Source organism: Brassica rapa, chromosome A06 (assembly GCF_000309985.2).
Source record: "Brassica rapa cultivar Chiifu-401-42 chromosome A06, CAAS_Brap_v3.01, whole genome shotgun sequence".
Lineage (NCBI taxonomy): Eukaryota > Viridiplantae > Streptophyta > Magnoliopsida > Brassicales > Brassicaceae > Brassica > Brassica rapa.
This window is the reverse complement of record NC_024800.2, coordinates 1624366-1639418: the sequence shown is the minus strand read 5'-3', so window position 1 is coordinate 1639418 and position 15053 is coordinate 1624366. Positions and strand designations below refer to the sequence as shown.

Genomic DNA, 15053 nt, shown 5'->3' with positions numbered 1-15053 from the left:
CTAATAATAAATAATTATTGAGAATCTCAAAAAAACAAGAAAAAAAAACAAAGAACATGTGTATATTGAAGTGGTTATATTTGTTTAAATATTTTAAATTAATCAAATAACTGAATTTATTATATTATTATCATTCGATTACTTTAATAATGTAGATATTAAGCTAAAAAAAAACAATGTAGATATTTTAACATATGGAAGCTTTTTTCATAAAAGATAAAATGAATTGAATTTTTGAAATGAGTAAAGAGAAAAAAAAATCTACGGAAGCAACCAATAAGATAGGGACACGTCGTACCAAACTCTAGAATAGACGGTGTGAATGAAAAATATATATAAAAAAAAAAAGTTATCGACGAGAGAAACTCAGAAAAGCAGAGAACTTTATTCTCTCCTCTAACCTCTCAACTTCTGCTGGATCTCTCCAGCAGACGGAAGATCTTCTTCGGAGAGATTCTTAGGGTAAACTTTCCTCTCTCTTATTTCGATTCTATATCTGTTGTATGTCTCGATTTCGATAACCCCTTTGTGTGTGTTTGGAGGTTTCTCTGACAACTTATTGGTGGTTGGTTTTGTCTTTTTTTCATTGATTAGGGACCGAACGATCTATCGATCAAGGCTTCTCGGGCAAACAGGTGAATAGCTTTGTCTTATTTGATTTAGGGTTCTATTGTAAGAACAGGGATCAAGTTTAATGATTTGATTGGTCTGGTAGTATTTTTGCATGTGGGTTTTGTTCTGTCTTATTGAATCGCTACGAAAAGCTTCCAACTTTTTGTAGTTTTGATGTCCGTAAAGAAAGCTAGTGTTGGATGGAACTGAGATTAGCTATGTGGGTTGTGTATGGTTTTTGAAATATTATATGATTTGTTGCTATGGAAATGATATTAACTGTGTTTCATAAACTTGGAAGTGATTTGTGATGAAAACTCTTAGCTTTATGTTAATGTTAGCTTTATGCTGATATGAAAGGCTCATTTCTAACATTTCATTTCTGTAAAGAAAGGTTTGGTTGGTTACAGCTGAGTTTACCTTCTGTTTGCGTTATTGTAAGGTTTCTAAAATACTATATGATTTGTTATGAAAGTTCTTTCTATGCTGATATAAAAGGCTGTTTTCTAACAATTTATTTCCAAGAATAAGGTTGTGTTGGATGGAAATGATATAACTTTAAAAAAAAAACTTGAGGAAGTGATTAACGTCTTAGCTTTATGCTGATATGAAAAGCTAATTTCATTTCTAACAAGGATGGAAGTGATGTTAGCTATGTTTTAGGATCTTGAAGTGATTTGTGATGACAGTTCTCAGCTTCTCTGTTGTTTATTAATGATTCCGGTTAGACTTCTATTTCCGTAAAATCACATGTGCTTTATTGGAACTAGCTGCACGTAAAGCTTAGGTTTTAGTAGGATCTGTTTGTGGTGTGAGTAGAAGATCAGCTCTAGGCTTGTTTCTGCTTTCTTTCTTCCCTGTGTTTGAGATCTTGAAACATTGGAAGGTCTCCGTGGTTATAGGTTATGAGATCATGCATAAGGTTTGTTGGTAGAGTTGAGTCTTTATTGAAAGCAATATGTTCGTTATGGTTAATGGTTGTGCTTGTTTGTTAAGTAGGTTTTTAATTGTCAAGAACTCTGTCTTCTTTCTATGTTACTGAAGCTGAGGATGACTTTTTAGAAGTGCAGAAATGGACCACGACAAGACAGGATGCCAAAGCCCACCCGAGGGTCCCAAGCTATGCATCAACAACTGCGGTTTCTTCGGAAGCGCTGCCACAATGAACATGTGTTCCAAGTGCCACAAGACTATCTTGTTTCAACAGGAACAGGGGGCCAAGCTTGCATCTGCAGTGTCTGGATCACCCAGCAACATCCTAAAGGAAACCTTCACTGCTGATTTGGTTGATGCTGGAACCAAATCCATCGAGCCTGTGGCTGTCTCTGTACAAGCTGTTGCAGAGGTAGTAGCACCAGAAGAAGCTGCAGCAAAACCAAAGGAAGGGCCCAGCCGATGTACTACTTGCAACAAACGGGTTGGTTTGACTGGATTCAAATGTCGATGTGGTGACCTCTTCTGTGGTACGCACCGCTATGCAGACGTTCATAACTGCTCTTTCGATTACCATGTTGCTGCGCAAGAAGCTATAGCCAAAGCGAACCCGGTTGTGAAGGCAGATAAGCTTGACAAGATCTGAAACTCAGAAACTATGTTTCCTTCTTCATGTCCGTGTCTGGTTCAAGCGTGTGTTGATCTTTAGCTTCTTCCGTTCTCTCTGCCAGTATCTGTGGTGTGAAAACTTTCTATATTATCTTGTGTTTGCAAGCAGAGAAGTGTGCTCTTAAATATATATATATGCTTTGATGTGTTTCTCTTTTTTTTTTTTAATATTATTTATGAGCACTATGGTTTGGTTATGTTTACTCCTTTGGGTCTGTATCATATTGAGATTGTAACTTTAGCTATATGAAGATTTTTCTTAAAAGCTTATGCTTGTCATTCAGTAGAGGTACTAGGTCAGGCTTTGATACATTTTCAATTATCTTGTGGAGTCATGAACTTTGACACCCGGCTCGATGAACACAAGCTACCTTGTCCTGGTTTACCAATGTAATAACCAGATAAAATCCTTTATTATTTCTTTAAATTGACTGAAAACTGAAAAGCTACCTTACTCTTTTATTATTTCAAAGAAAAGTTAAAAGCCAACCAGCGTTATACTAACACAAAATTGTAGGGATTACTGGAATAACATAGGAAAAATATTGAGGATAACATGTTGGAGAATGATAAAACATACGCACAAATATAATATATAATAACATTACTTGACCAAAAAAAACATTATTTCAAACTAATTTTCTATAATTGGGAAAATGATTACCTTATTGATTTAGTTTTTTTTTTATTTTCTAATAAACGGTGAATTTAAAATTTTAAAGACTATTTTAAATTTTCATTTTTAAATATATGATAATTTTAATTATTATTCTCACGCATGATACATAAAACCATATAATTAAATATTTTTTTTATTTGCAAACTCATATATATATATATATATATATACTTCCTATTGTTAACCAATACTAAATTTACAATATTTTCTTAAATTTAAATCTCATTGTATGACTAAAATGAAATGTCAAGATTTTTTATATTCTAATGTCATGATCTTCTTTTGATTTTATATCTCTGTCATGTAGATTTCTTTCTATTTAGGTTAGATGATACACATACATTAAGATTTTTTGGGTCCACATTCCAGTTTACACTTGGTGAAATAGTATAAATAACGTTCAAACACAGAAAAAAATCTACAATAGTTGTAAACATGTCATAATGTGCTGAAAAAATCATAATATATAAAATGCCATCGAATGTATGAATGCATTACGTACCCAACATTTTACATCTCTCAACCAAAATGACCAGAGTAATGCCGCTACCGCCATCGGAAACAGAAGGCAAGAGTTTGAAACAACACATAATGGTGTTTCCATATCCCGCACAAGGCCACTTGCTTCCTCTTCTCGACTTAACCCATCAACTCTGTCTGCATGGCGACATCACTGTCTCAATCATCGTAACACCTAAAAACCTTCCTTACCTCTCTCCTCTTCTCACCGCTCATCCATCCACCGTGGCCGCCGTCACTTTCCCTTTCCCTCAGAGCCCTTCACTCCCTCCTGGCGTTGAAAACGTCAAAGACATCGGTCCTTCGGGAAACCCTGTCATCATGGCTTCTATGCGTCAGCTTCGTGAGCCTATCGTCAACTGGTTAAGTTCTCATCCCAATCCTCCGGTCGCTATCATCTCTGACTTCTTTCTTGGATGGACCAACGATCTCGGTATCCCTCGCTTCGCTTTCTTTAGCTCTGGAGCATTCTTAGCTTCCATACTCCATTTTTTCTCCGACAAGCTTCATCTCTTTGAGTCAACTGAGCCGGTCTGTCTCTCGGATCTTCCTCGTTCTCCTGTTTTCAAGATAGAACATCTCCCGTCTTTAGTCCCGCAGTCTCCCTCATTACAAGATCTCGAAAGTCAGAGAGACAGCATGATGAATTTCTTGAGCTATGGTTGTGTTTTCAATTCTTGTCAGTGTCTGGAAGGGGAGTACATGGATTATGTGAAGCTGAAAACGGGTCATAACCGGGTTTTCGGGGTTGGACCGCTCTCTTCAGTCGGGTTAGGCAAGGGGAATTTTGATTCCAGTGTAGACGTGAAGGCCCTAATGAGCTGGCTCGATGGATGTCTAGATGGATCTGTGCTATACATCTGCTTTGGAAGCCAAAAAGTGTTGACTAAAGACCAATGTGATGCCCTGGCTCTTGCTCTTGAAAAGAGCATGACCAGGTTTGTTTGGGTGGCCAAGACAGACCCGATACCCGATGGGTTCGAGGATCGGGTCGTGGGTCGAGGAATGGTATTTAGAGGGTGGGCTCCTCAGGTGGCTGTGTTGAGTCACGTGGCGGTTGGCGGGTTTTTGAGCCATTGTGGATGGAACTCGGTGATGGAAGCGGTGGCAAGTGGGACCATGATCTTAGCTTGGCCTATGGGGGCAGATCAGTTTGTGGATGCAAGGTTGCTTGTGGAGGATAAGGGTGTGGCTGTTATAGTTTGTGAAGGGGGTGATACTGTGCCGAACCCGAATGAGTTAGGTAGGGTTGTAGCTGAAACAATGGGTGAATGCGGACGCAATGTGCGTGGTCGGGCTAAGGAGATGGGACAGATGGTACTAGCTGCGACCAAAGCAGGAGGAAGCTCTGATGCAGATTTAGAGAGACTTGTAATAGAATTAAGCTGTCTTTAACGATAATAATATATGATGAAAAAGCCTTTCAAGATGGTCTATTCAAATAAAAATGTATGTTTCATCGTTCACAACATATTGACTAGACATATTGACTATGACTGTGCAAAACATGAAGAATGAACTAAGCAGTGGTAGTTTGGTGGTAAGAAAAAAGGTTTGGGGCAAAGCGTAAACCTGCCAGTCCTAGATTTGAGTTCTGATAGGAACTAAGTTGATTTTTTTTTTTGCCAGGCGAAGATTGAACCATGTCTTAGGCTTCATTGGAAAATCTGGGACATCTTCGTCGCACTAAGAACAACAAAAGTTTAAACTTCTCTAAACTAAAATCATCAACCTTTTAATCCCATGTCGTATGAAAAGCAGATACATAACAGAAATTAGGTTTAGCATGTAAAACAAGCAATCGAATGCAGCATTTGCTCACCATCACAAATAAGAACAATCAAGTTATATAAGTAACAATACCTTCCTGTAATTCATAAGATTCAATAACTTTGATTAACAAACGCTCGGAGTTAAAATGTGTAAAAATCTTAATTATGTTCACAAACAGAAAAGAAAAAAAAACTGAACGTAGCTTAGTTATAATAATTAAAATAAAATTACTAAAAATTTATCTAAACTTCGTTTACAATTGTATTGAAAATGACAGATATAAGTTGTTAAGAACTTGAGTTTTCTTAATTTGGTCTTTTGATTGAAATGGTACAGCGAGTCTTTTAATATTCTGCTATGTATAGTTTAAAGAAAAATATTGTGCTATGTATATTAAGCTACTCATGAAAAAGAAAATAAAATCTCAAAACAAAATATCCGTAACTAAAGGTTATAGTTAAGAAATGAAGAAAAAACTAAAGAACCCCATGCATACAATTAAGAAACAGCATTAAAAAAACAAAGATAACTAATTAAGAAACGAAGAACAAAACTAAAGAACCCATGCATACAATTAATTTAATGCATGAGAGCAAAACAGAACATATTAGAACATAATTAACACTCATTTGTGTTGCAATCATCTTGTTGCTGGATATCAGAAGCAGCCTCATAGTAGTCCTCATGATCTCCCCCAAAGTTATCAATCGCACAAGGAATATGATCATTTCCAAAAGCCTTGACGTGGTCCTTAAGAGACCTCTTGTGCTTAAAATCCGAGCCACAAGAGCAATACCAAAGCTTACCACAATTCTTCTCATGCGTTCTCCAATCTCCTTTCACTGCAAAGGCTTTGCCACACCTGCGACAAGCAAAAGGTCTAGACCCGTGTTTACGTTTGTAATGTGTTTGGAGGGTTCGAAAGTCCTTGAGAGGCTTGGTTCGTGGGTGGTCAATATTGTTCTTGCAGCCTGGTGCACAGCAGTAACATGGTAGTCTTAGCATTCCTGTTGGTTGGGTTCCTCTTAAGGACTCTGGTCCCTTTCTGTACTGTGAGCCGTGTCCCCACATGTGCATCTGCCATTAACAAAACGGTTTCCATGTCATAAATCATAAGGGAGTCATCAGTCTTAGAAAGTATTAGATTTAAATCTAGGCCACGTGCTATTGTGGTGGTCGGTGGGTATTGTGACACTATGCATTATTGGATTTGTTCAAACAAAAATATTTGTATACATGTTTACCAATAATTAGTTAACATAATCTTATTTTATCAACGTTTGGATATATACTCGCAAACGCGAGGCCAAACGTATTTTCTTTTGGTTTGAGTTGCATTTGCATTTATAATTTTTTTTAAAAAATTTGACCCATTAAAATGTCTTATTTCTTTTCGAATGAACTCAATACTTTAAGAAATGAAATAAACAAATAGGGCTTTAACCAAGTAAAAAAGAGCTGTAAATGTGAAATGTCAAACACTACAAGTAAAGTTCTATATGTATATATTAGCATCTTACTGCATGTAATAGTTTAGTTTTGGCATGAAATCATTATCAGCTGTATCTATATTTTGGATAATATATATATATATATATATATATATATATATATATATATATATATATATATAAACAAAACAAAAGTAAATATTCACAAATAATTGGCTAGACAGTAATCCTCCTTACCGTTTTATGAGTTCAGAAAATTCAAGAGAGACAATAAAGATGGAGGTGGACTAAGCATGTTTCAAGATTATAAAGTGTCAGTCTGACAAAATACTGTTGGTTAAAGAATATATTCTGACTTTACTAGCTTGTAAGTCGATATTACATAGACACCATCATCCAACACACTGAAATTGATTTGAAGTGTACCATAAATTTTGTAAAAGATCGAGTTGATTATTCTTGAATTAATTAAAACATCAAGGCAAATATTGTAGTAATTACCAAAAGTATTTGTTAGTTACAACTATCAGCGATACACCTAAAGATCCATAAATCAATAACGAGTTTGTATATGTTTTACTAGACCCACCCAAAAACTATGGACATTGTATAAAACCCATTTTGAAGAATAGTAAGTCAAATCTTAAGAAGAGTTTACATTTGATTCTTGAATCAATAGAGTGGTACCTGCATGTTGTTGTATCTGTTGAATGTCTTGAAGCAGAGAGGACAAGAGAACTGTGTAGGTCCCATCAAAATCTGATCAGGTGTAGGGATCCAGTAGTGATGATCTCTGTGTAGATCTCCATCATCATCATCATGAAGGTGGGAGTCAACTGTGACCTCTACTCCTTGGTCATCATCTTGCTCATCAGTTGTTGCAACATGAGCAATATAGCTCCCACCAACACCATAGTTTGGTAACCCTAGATGAAGATCCACGGTTACATCATGAGGATAATCAAGAAACTTTGAAGAGCTGATCTGATCTGTGTCCATGAACTGTTGATCTTGTTGTTCTTGGTGCCTTATAGGGCTTAAGCTAAGAAGAGGAAGAGCTTCTCTGAGCGGGGGTGAGTTAGGGAAAGTGGAAGTAGTAGGAGCCATGTAATTAGGGTTTGTGGTATTAGGATAATAAAAGCTGTTGTGAGAGTTGTAAATGTAAGAAAGAGAAGTGGAACAGTTGAAGTTTGTATTGTCAAATCCATTGTTGAAGAGATTAGAATAAGCTGGATTAGACATGACTTTGAGGAGAAGACAAAGGAGGAGAAGAAGAAAGCCACCGTAGCTTTGGTTGATGGGTTTGTGCTAGAGAGATAGAGAAATAAGATAGGGATGTGAGTGTATGTGTATATATATAGAGAGGATATGGGTGTGTCAGTGTATGTACTAGCGTTTGAGATGTGACGAAGCGGTGGAAACTATTTTTGGGGTTAGCGTTTTGGTGGATCTATGGTTTTACGTATATGTACATGCACTATAAAGTCAAACATATTTAGATCCTTGTGCAGTTGTGCTCATAGAACTGGTCTATAAAATTAACCTAAGATTTAAAGCGATTGTATAAAATGACAGATCATATGTTAGCCAACATAATTTTTTTAAAAAATATAACGTTATTGCAACTGTGATTTTAAAATGTATTTTAAAATTTAAACTCTACTTTTATGGAAAAATAGTTTAAGTATTAGATTTTAAGAGTGTTGTTGTGATTTGAAGGTATTTTGGTAGAGTTTATAGTTAAAAATATGCAAACGTACAAGTAATCGTTCTAGATGTGTTATTGAATGAATGAAGTTCCACAATTAGTAGTTGGAAAATATTTAGCTAATATATAAGAAGATATATATCGTCCCTCCTAAATGGAATTCAACAGTATTAATTTGAGGCAATTTTATAATTATATCACTTGTTATCAGTATACTTTTCTGAAATAAACAGTCCTAGAAACACAAGTTGTATACACCTTCTTTTTTGTGTCACCCACAACGAAATCAAATATAAATGTAAATATATAGAAGTATAGAATTCGAAATGTGAATAGTATGTGAAGCTATTGGTGACCAGGAAACCAACTAAGCCAATGTGCATCAACGTATGAAATGAATAATATGCATAAATCAAGAATATAGAGGCTGCTCTATCTTACATACCGTTGTTGAGGTAAACATATACATATATCTGGAGAGAGGTAATATATTGATAATTGATAGATAATCAGGTGTTTATGGGAATAATATATTGATGGCTTTGGGAGATGAGAGTTGTGATCTAAGACAGCAGTTGCTTCGGTGGTCTCGTCTCCATGTCGGCTCTGCTTCAGAAACATATTACTTGGGAATGGTAACCCCAATTTCTTATTCTCTCTGACAACAGAGTTATAACCCCAATTTCATATTCATCTACATCAATGTGTATTTTATTGTTTTATGTTTTTTATCACAATTTTCTTGTTTTATGTTAATAGAAAAATTGCACATATATATATTGGTTATCGATTTGTGTATATATATATTATATATATTTTTATTTTGGGTTTACATTTTCGTTTGCACTTGTTTGCTCCTGTTTATTTCTCGCTAAATTTTCATCGATGGCCCGATTCATGCATGCGCTTAAGACCTTTTACAAAAAAAAAAAATGCATACGCTTTAAGACAGTACCAAAGGATGTTTTTTTTCTAATGTATTTTTAATATAAAATCATGTGATTGTAAAGTGATACATCATTTATATATGTTCGTTGTAATAATATTAAAAATAGGGTTTACACTGTTGAAGCATACATGATAATTGTTTGATTTGATGGTTTTTGTGTTGATTAGATTATAATCCACGTGATATGCGAGTTGTAAATTTATATTTCGGGTTAAAAATTATCTATTCACATTATTGTGAGTTATAATTCAACATTCACATATATTTTGAGACCCTAATACTTCAAAATTTTAATATATGATATTTTCATATCTCACGTCAGTCAACTCTAAACTGGCGTTTTATCAAAAAAAAAAAAAAAAACTCTAAACTGGCTCGTATGTCATCTACAATGTATTGTAATTAGAAGGCGAGTAATGAGAGATGTCATGATAGACTTCCTTCTCTGTATTTGGCTCTTATTATCCATTAGAAGATTCGAAATAGGGCTGATTTCGCTTCCACATGATGCAGATGATGCGACTGAAGCCCTCACAAGATGGAACACGATCTCATGGTTTCTTGGCTGATAATCTCAGAAATTGTAGCCTCTATATAATGAAAGAAAAGTTGTTTAGCTTTTTTTGTTTGAAAACTGTCTTGCTCTTTAGAGTTTGATCACACTGGACCAAACCTTTTAGAATTTTTTTTTGTGGTAAATAATATCACATTTTAATCAAAAAGATAGATTTTCTCATGCATTAAAAATACGCGTTCTGATTATTTCCTTAGTTTTAAATGATGCAATCCGCACCACATTTTTCTAGGATTTTTTGTTGAACGAGAATGGTGAAAGCGGGTTAAAAAAGCTTAAAACCATACCACACCTCTTCACCGTTATATAAGTTGCATGTAAAGTGGATAAGTCTACAAAAAAACACATGTATTTAGAAACGTTGTATATATAGTGACCTATTCATTACATATTCTGATATTCATAACCTTTCTTTAGAATGCAAAAGTTATGGGTCTTCATCTCAAACCGGAGACTAGAACAAATTATATTCGTCGTCAGTATTCCAACTTACAAATTTTCTCTTTTAGATGGCAACTAATTACCAGTTAAGTTAACGATGCTCGATTATGGGGTTTAAGTAATATATTAATTATGTCTTGAAAAAGAGAGTAATACAAAATTTTTTTTGAGTAATTCAATTGTTGTTTGTAAGCTGCTTGCTAATTGCAAGATCGAACATTGTGAAGATGGGTCAAACAACGTGGGTTTGAAACAAACTTGTGCTGGTCGCATTGTGTGAACTCGAACATCTTTGGCTGAAAGTCCAATCTATGTTGAGACAGTTTACTTTTGATATTGTTAATTAATAAGTAGATAATATTAAAACATAAGATGTTCCCGAGATAGCACGAGTGTGAATGTTTTGTGGTTGCACTTTGCAATTGCATCAGTACGTTCTTTCAAACCGTCACTTGTCTTCTGTTTCTTTGTTGTTCTCTCTTCTCCAAACATTTTTATCTATCTATGCACCACATATATAAATACGACTTAGTTATATATACCGGCATGTATTATGTATATATGTGATTTGTATAAGCACATGTGTGATGGACTACTGGTTGTCATTATCATTGTATTAATTAAACTTTGGAATATGGTCGTTCAAAACATACATCTACAATTTCCCTGCAGCTTCTGAGGACGTAGACGATGTTTATGCGTCTTGTCAATTGTATAGATTAGAAAATGAAAGTAACTCCAAGAGACGAAAATTGCCTTTGGTTTATTAATTCTCAAATACAATGGCTTAATTATTGAAGGGGAAAAGGACTATAACACTAGAAAATGCATAAATTGATACTCGATAAATTAATAAACACTCTAAATTAATAAATTTTTTCGGTCTCGAGTTGAGGTAGTTTAAAATATGCACAATTCGATAATATATAATATTTTTGAATTTTTATATAAATATATGCCCCCAATATAAAGATAAATTAATAATTAATATATACAAATTATATGTATTGATTATTGCATTTAAATAAGATGTATTATTGAATCTCTTTGACCAAGAAACTATATGATTAATCAAATAATCTGAAATTCCGAAAAACGAAAAGGAATAAAGTTTTTTTGGTTGGAAACTACTCCATTTGTTTCATAAAGAATGTTATTCTAATATTTTTATTTTGTTTCAAAACGTGTCATTCTACATTTTTAATGCAAAATTTCTTATTAAATATTTTAAACCATTTTTCTTTAAGTGTATAACAAATGAGGATACATAGTAAATTTTATCATTTTCTTAATTTGCGTGAAACGTGTCTAAGTGACATTCTTTATCAATCGTTATGGAACGGTGGAAGTCTGATTTAATAGAATTGAGTATTTACAATTTGATGTACGCAAAAATAGCAAACACTAGATATCACAATGTACAAGGGGACAATTTCTTAAGTTATCTAAAAACATTTGTCTAAAATAGGAAAAGACCACAATAGATTAAGAAATTAAAAAAAAATCTTTAAATGTGAAAACTACTGATATTACGTGTATATGCACACCAATTAACCTAATGTGCACACTACCGCAATCGAATGGTATGTCGATGTAGCACTTTAGGATCGAATCCACAGAGACCAACAATTACACTTTATCTTTATGGAATCAATACTTAGCTAAAACAATGATGGGGTTTTAAGATTAAGGTTTCGTAACAAGCAAGTAATAAAATTAATTAAAGATTTCAGATGATTAAAATGCTAGCCTAGGGTGGTTTGGTCGGGTGTTAAACAAGTGTGAGCCAAACAATTATTCAAGTTCGATTAAAGACCAGTCTAGAACTCAGATCACTTAAGATAGATCAGCCCACTGTCGTGGTGCTTCACCTTTTGTCAATCGATCTCAGTACCTAAACTGTCGTTTGGACTGAGATGCGATGACAAACATTAAGATCAAGTCCGATCTGTTCACAAAACACCCTAACATCTACTTTCGTTGGTTAGGGATATGATGTCATTCAAGTTATGTCTAAAAACCTATAACACTTTTGATGAATAGATTAAACCTAGAATCAGGCACTAAGTGGTTAACACTGTCTCTGTGTTTTCTTGCTTCATGGCTGAGTAGTCAGCTTGCTTAGTCTAGGGTGTTAAGGTGTTAGATCAAAAGTGTTAACCACTTAGTGCCTGATTCTAGGTTTAATCTATTCATCAAAACTATTATAGGTTGCTAGACATAACTTGAATGAGCATCATATCCCTAACCAGCGAAAGTAGATGTTAGGGTGTTTTGTGAACATATCGGACTTGATCTTAATGTTTGTCATCGCATCTCAGTCCAAACGACAGTTTAGGTACTGAGATCGATTGACAAAAAGTGAAGCACCACGACAGTGGGCTGATCTATCTTAAGTGATCCGAGTTCTAGACTGGTCTTTAATCGAACTTGAATAATTGTTTGGCTTCACACTTGTTTAACACCCGACCAAAGCACCCTAGGCTAGCAATTTAATCATCTGAAATCTTTAATTAATCTTATTACTTGCTTGTTACGAAACCTTAATCTCAAAACCCCATCATTGTTTTAGCTGAGTATTGATTCCATAAAGATAAAGTGTAATCGTTGGTCTCTGTGGATTTGATCCTAAAGTGCTACATCGACATACCATTTGATTGTGGTAGTGTGCACATTATGTTAATTGGTGTGCGTATACACGTAATATCAATACTCACGACATTGAGAACCTTCAAACAATCATATGTCATTGTGAAATATTGACAAAATACAAGAAAGAAAAAAATATTTGAGTGAATAGTGGCAGATTTATATGCAATATCAAATGATGTAGCTATGATCAACAAAAACTATATATATTTGGGCAACATGACTCATTTTCATCATACGAGTTAGTCCTAGTGGCCTAAAATGTGAAACATCTATAGACATATAAAAGTAATCACATAAAAATTAATAGACGGCTTGAAATTTTATAAATTATTTAAATATTTTAGTCAATTACTTGATTTAGTAAATAGTTCAAAAAGATTAATAAATAATTATTAAAAAGTGAGACATAATATTTTTTATTATTTAGATACACGATTAATTATTATGTTGTTTGAAAACATATCTATTAGTATAATGTTAATTCTAATTACTTAATGGAATTCTAACGTTTTAATTATTGGTGACATTTTACATAATATATTTTATGACTAAGTGTTAGGTCCAATAATAATGTTTTATTTTAAAAGACAGATGTTATTATTTTGAAAAAGGTTCATCCTCGATAATTAAAAATATTTGGTTGAAGCTTCTTCTACCTGCATGTGTATTTCCTTTTGGTTGCTAAGTATATATCTTCTTAAACTTTTAATTGTTAAGAAACTGGTATTTATGATTTTGAGTTGAAAAACTTCTCTAAAATGTAAAACTAATGATTTTATATTGCTTATTTGCGTGTACCTATGTACCTTTTGATGAGATTGCAAGACAACTTTTGGAAAATTGGAGACACAAGTCTGTGTAGATCTTATACTCAGATATATTATAATTGTATTAGCATACATGATGCAGTATCATTAGTTAACGACAAAACTGGAAAAACTTGTATAGAGATATAAAACTTCTAATTGATCATGTACAAACAGATTGTCATTTTAAAATTTGTTCTTTGCATTGTGCTGATATAATTATAACATTTTTGAAATAATTCAACATAGAGTCCACCTCGTTAAAGCATTTTTCTACAAAATATGTTGTTAGCTGAATCGAGCTAGAGACACTAGCATGTGTTCTTCAGCTCAAATGGAACATCTATGACACACACACACACACATATATATATATATATATATATATATATATATTGCTATTGTAAGAAGAAATCCAAAAGGTAATTCTTTGTTATTATATGAACTTTTATGTTATGTGAATGCATATTTTTGTAATTCTGTTTGCTGCCACATTTCAGGCTACTGGTATTAGCTCATATGATGTCATGATGAGAAATGACATATGTATCTCATGTAAATAAAGTTGTGGCTGATCATATCTAAACCTATCACTTGCTATTGCTAATGAAATTCATCCTAGTTTTAGCCGATATCTCATCAAATATATTCTATTTTATATTATGTCAATACTTAACAATAATATATGTTTTTTTTTAGGTATTTACATATTTACGTTGAACAAGATTTGTACCTTCAAAGAGTCTCCTTTGCTTCTAGAAATGCATTATGTGATGAATCGTTCTATAAAAATATGCATTATAATATTCACGACATTCATGACCTTCAAATGAGCATGTCATTGTGAATTATTGAAAAAATATAAGAAATAAAAGAACGTTTGATTATCAAATGATATAGCTATGATCAACAACCTCTATATATACTTGAATAGCATAGCTCATTTTCCATCATATGCATTAATCCTAGTGATCTGAAATGTGAAATCTCCATAGATGCATAAAAAATAATTACACAAAAATTAATAGAAGGCTTGAAATAATTTCATAAATCATTTGAGTGTTTTTACTTTTTAGTCAATCATTTGATTAAGAAAATGGTTACAAAAAATTGATAAATGGTTCTTAAAAAGTATGATATAATATTTTATATTGTTTAAACATAAAATTATTTATTGTGGTTTTTGTAAACATATCTATCAGTATAATGTTAATTCTAATTATTTAACGGAATTCTAATGTTTAATTAAAAGTGACATTTTTAAAGAGAGAGACATCTAATCTATTA

The 15053-nt window shown here is 33.3% G+C and overlaps 3 protein-coding genes across 6 annotated transcripts; 2 read left to right on the top strand and 1 right to left on the bottom strand.

The window, feature by feature from the left end:
* The first annotated feature begins 299 nt into the window (after window positions 1-299).
* LOC103871294 (zinc finger A20 and AN1 domain-containing stress-associated protein 2) lies at window positions 300-2479 on the top strand. 4 transcript variants are annotated; one of them, XM_009149527.2, is made up of 3 exons: window positions 300-462; window positions 595-635; window positions 1675-2479. In XM_009149527.2, exon 3 carries the CDS (start codon window positions 1685-1687, stop codon window positions 2189-2191), a length of 507 nt encoding a protein of 168 aa, XP_009147775.1. In that variant the 5' UTR covers window positions 300-462; window positions 595-635; window positions 1675-1684; the 3' UTR covers window positions 2192-2479.
* Window positions 2480-2716: 237 nt separating this feature from the next.
* On the top strand, window positions 2717-4892 carry LOC103871293 (UDP-glycosyltransferase 89A2). Its single transcript, XM_009149526.3, has one exon. The coding sequence runs from the start codon at window positions 3383-3385 to the stop codon at window positions 4805-4807; it is 1425 nt and encodes a 474-aa protein (XP_009147774.1). The 5' UTR covers window positions 2717-3382; the 3' UTR covers window positions 4808-4892.
* Window positions 4893-5744: 852 nt separating this feature from the next.
* On the bottom strand, window positions 5745-14909 carry LOC103871673 (zinc finger protein WIP5-like). The gene is made up of 2 exons (XM_009149950.2): window positions 7324-14909; window positions 5745-6262 (listed from the first exon to the last, which is right to left on the bottom strand). The coding sequence occupies exons 1-2, from the start codon at window positions 7876-7878 to the stop codon at window positions 5804-5806; spliced, it is 1014 nt and encodes a 337-aa protein (XP_009148198.1). The 5' UTR covers window positions 7879-14909; the 3' UTR covers window positions 5745-5803.
* Window positions 14910-15053: the final 144 nt, after the last annotated feature.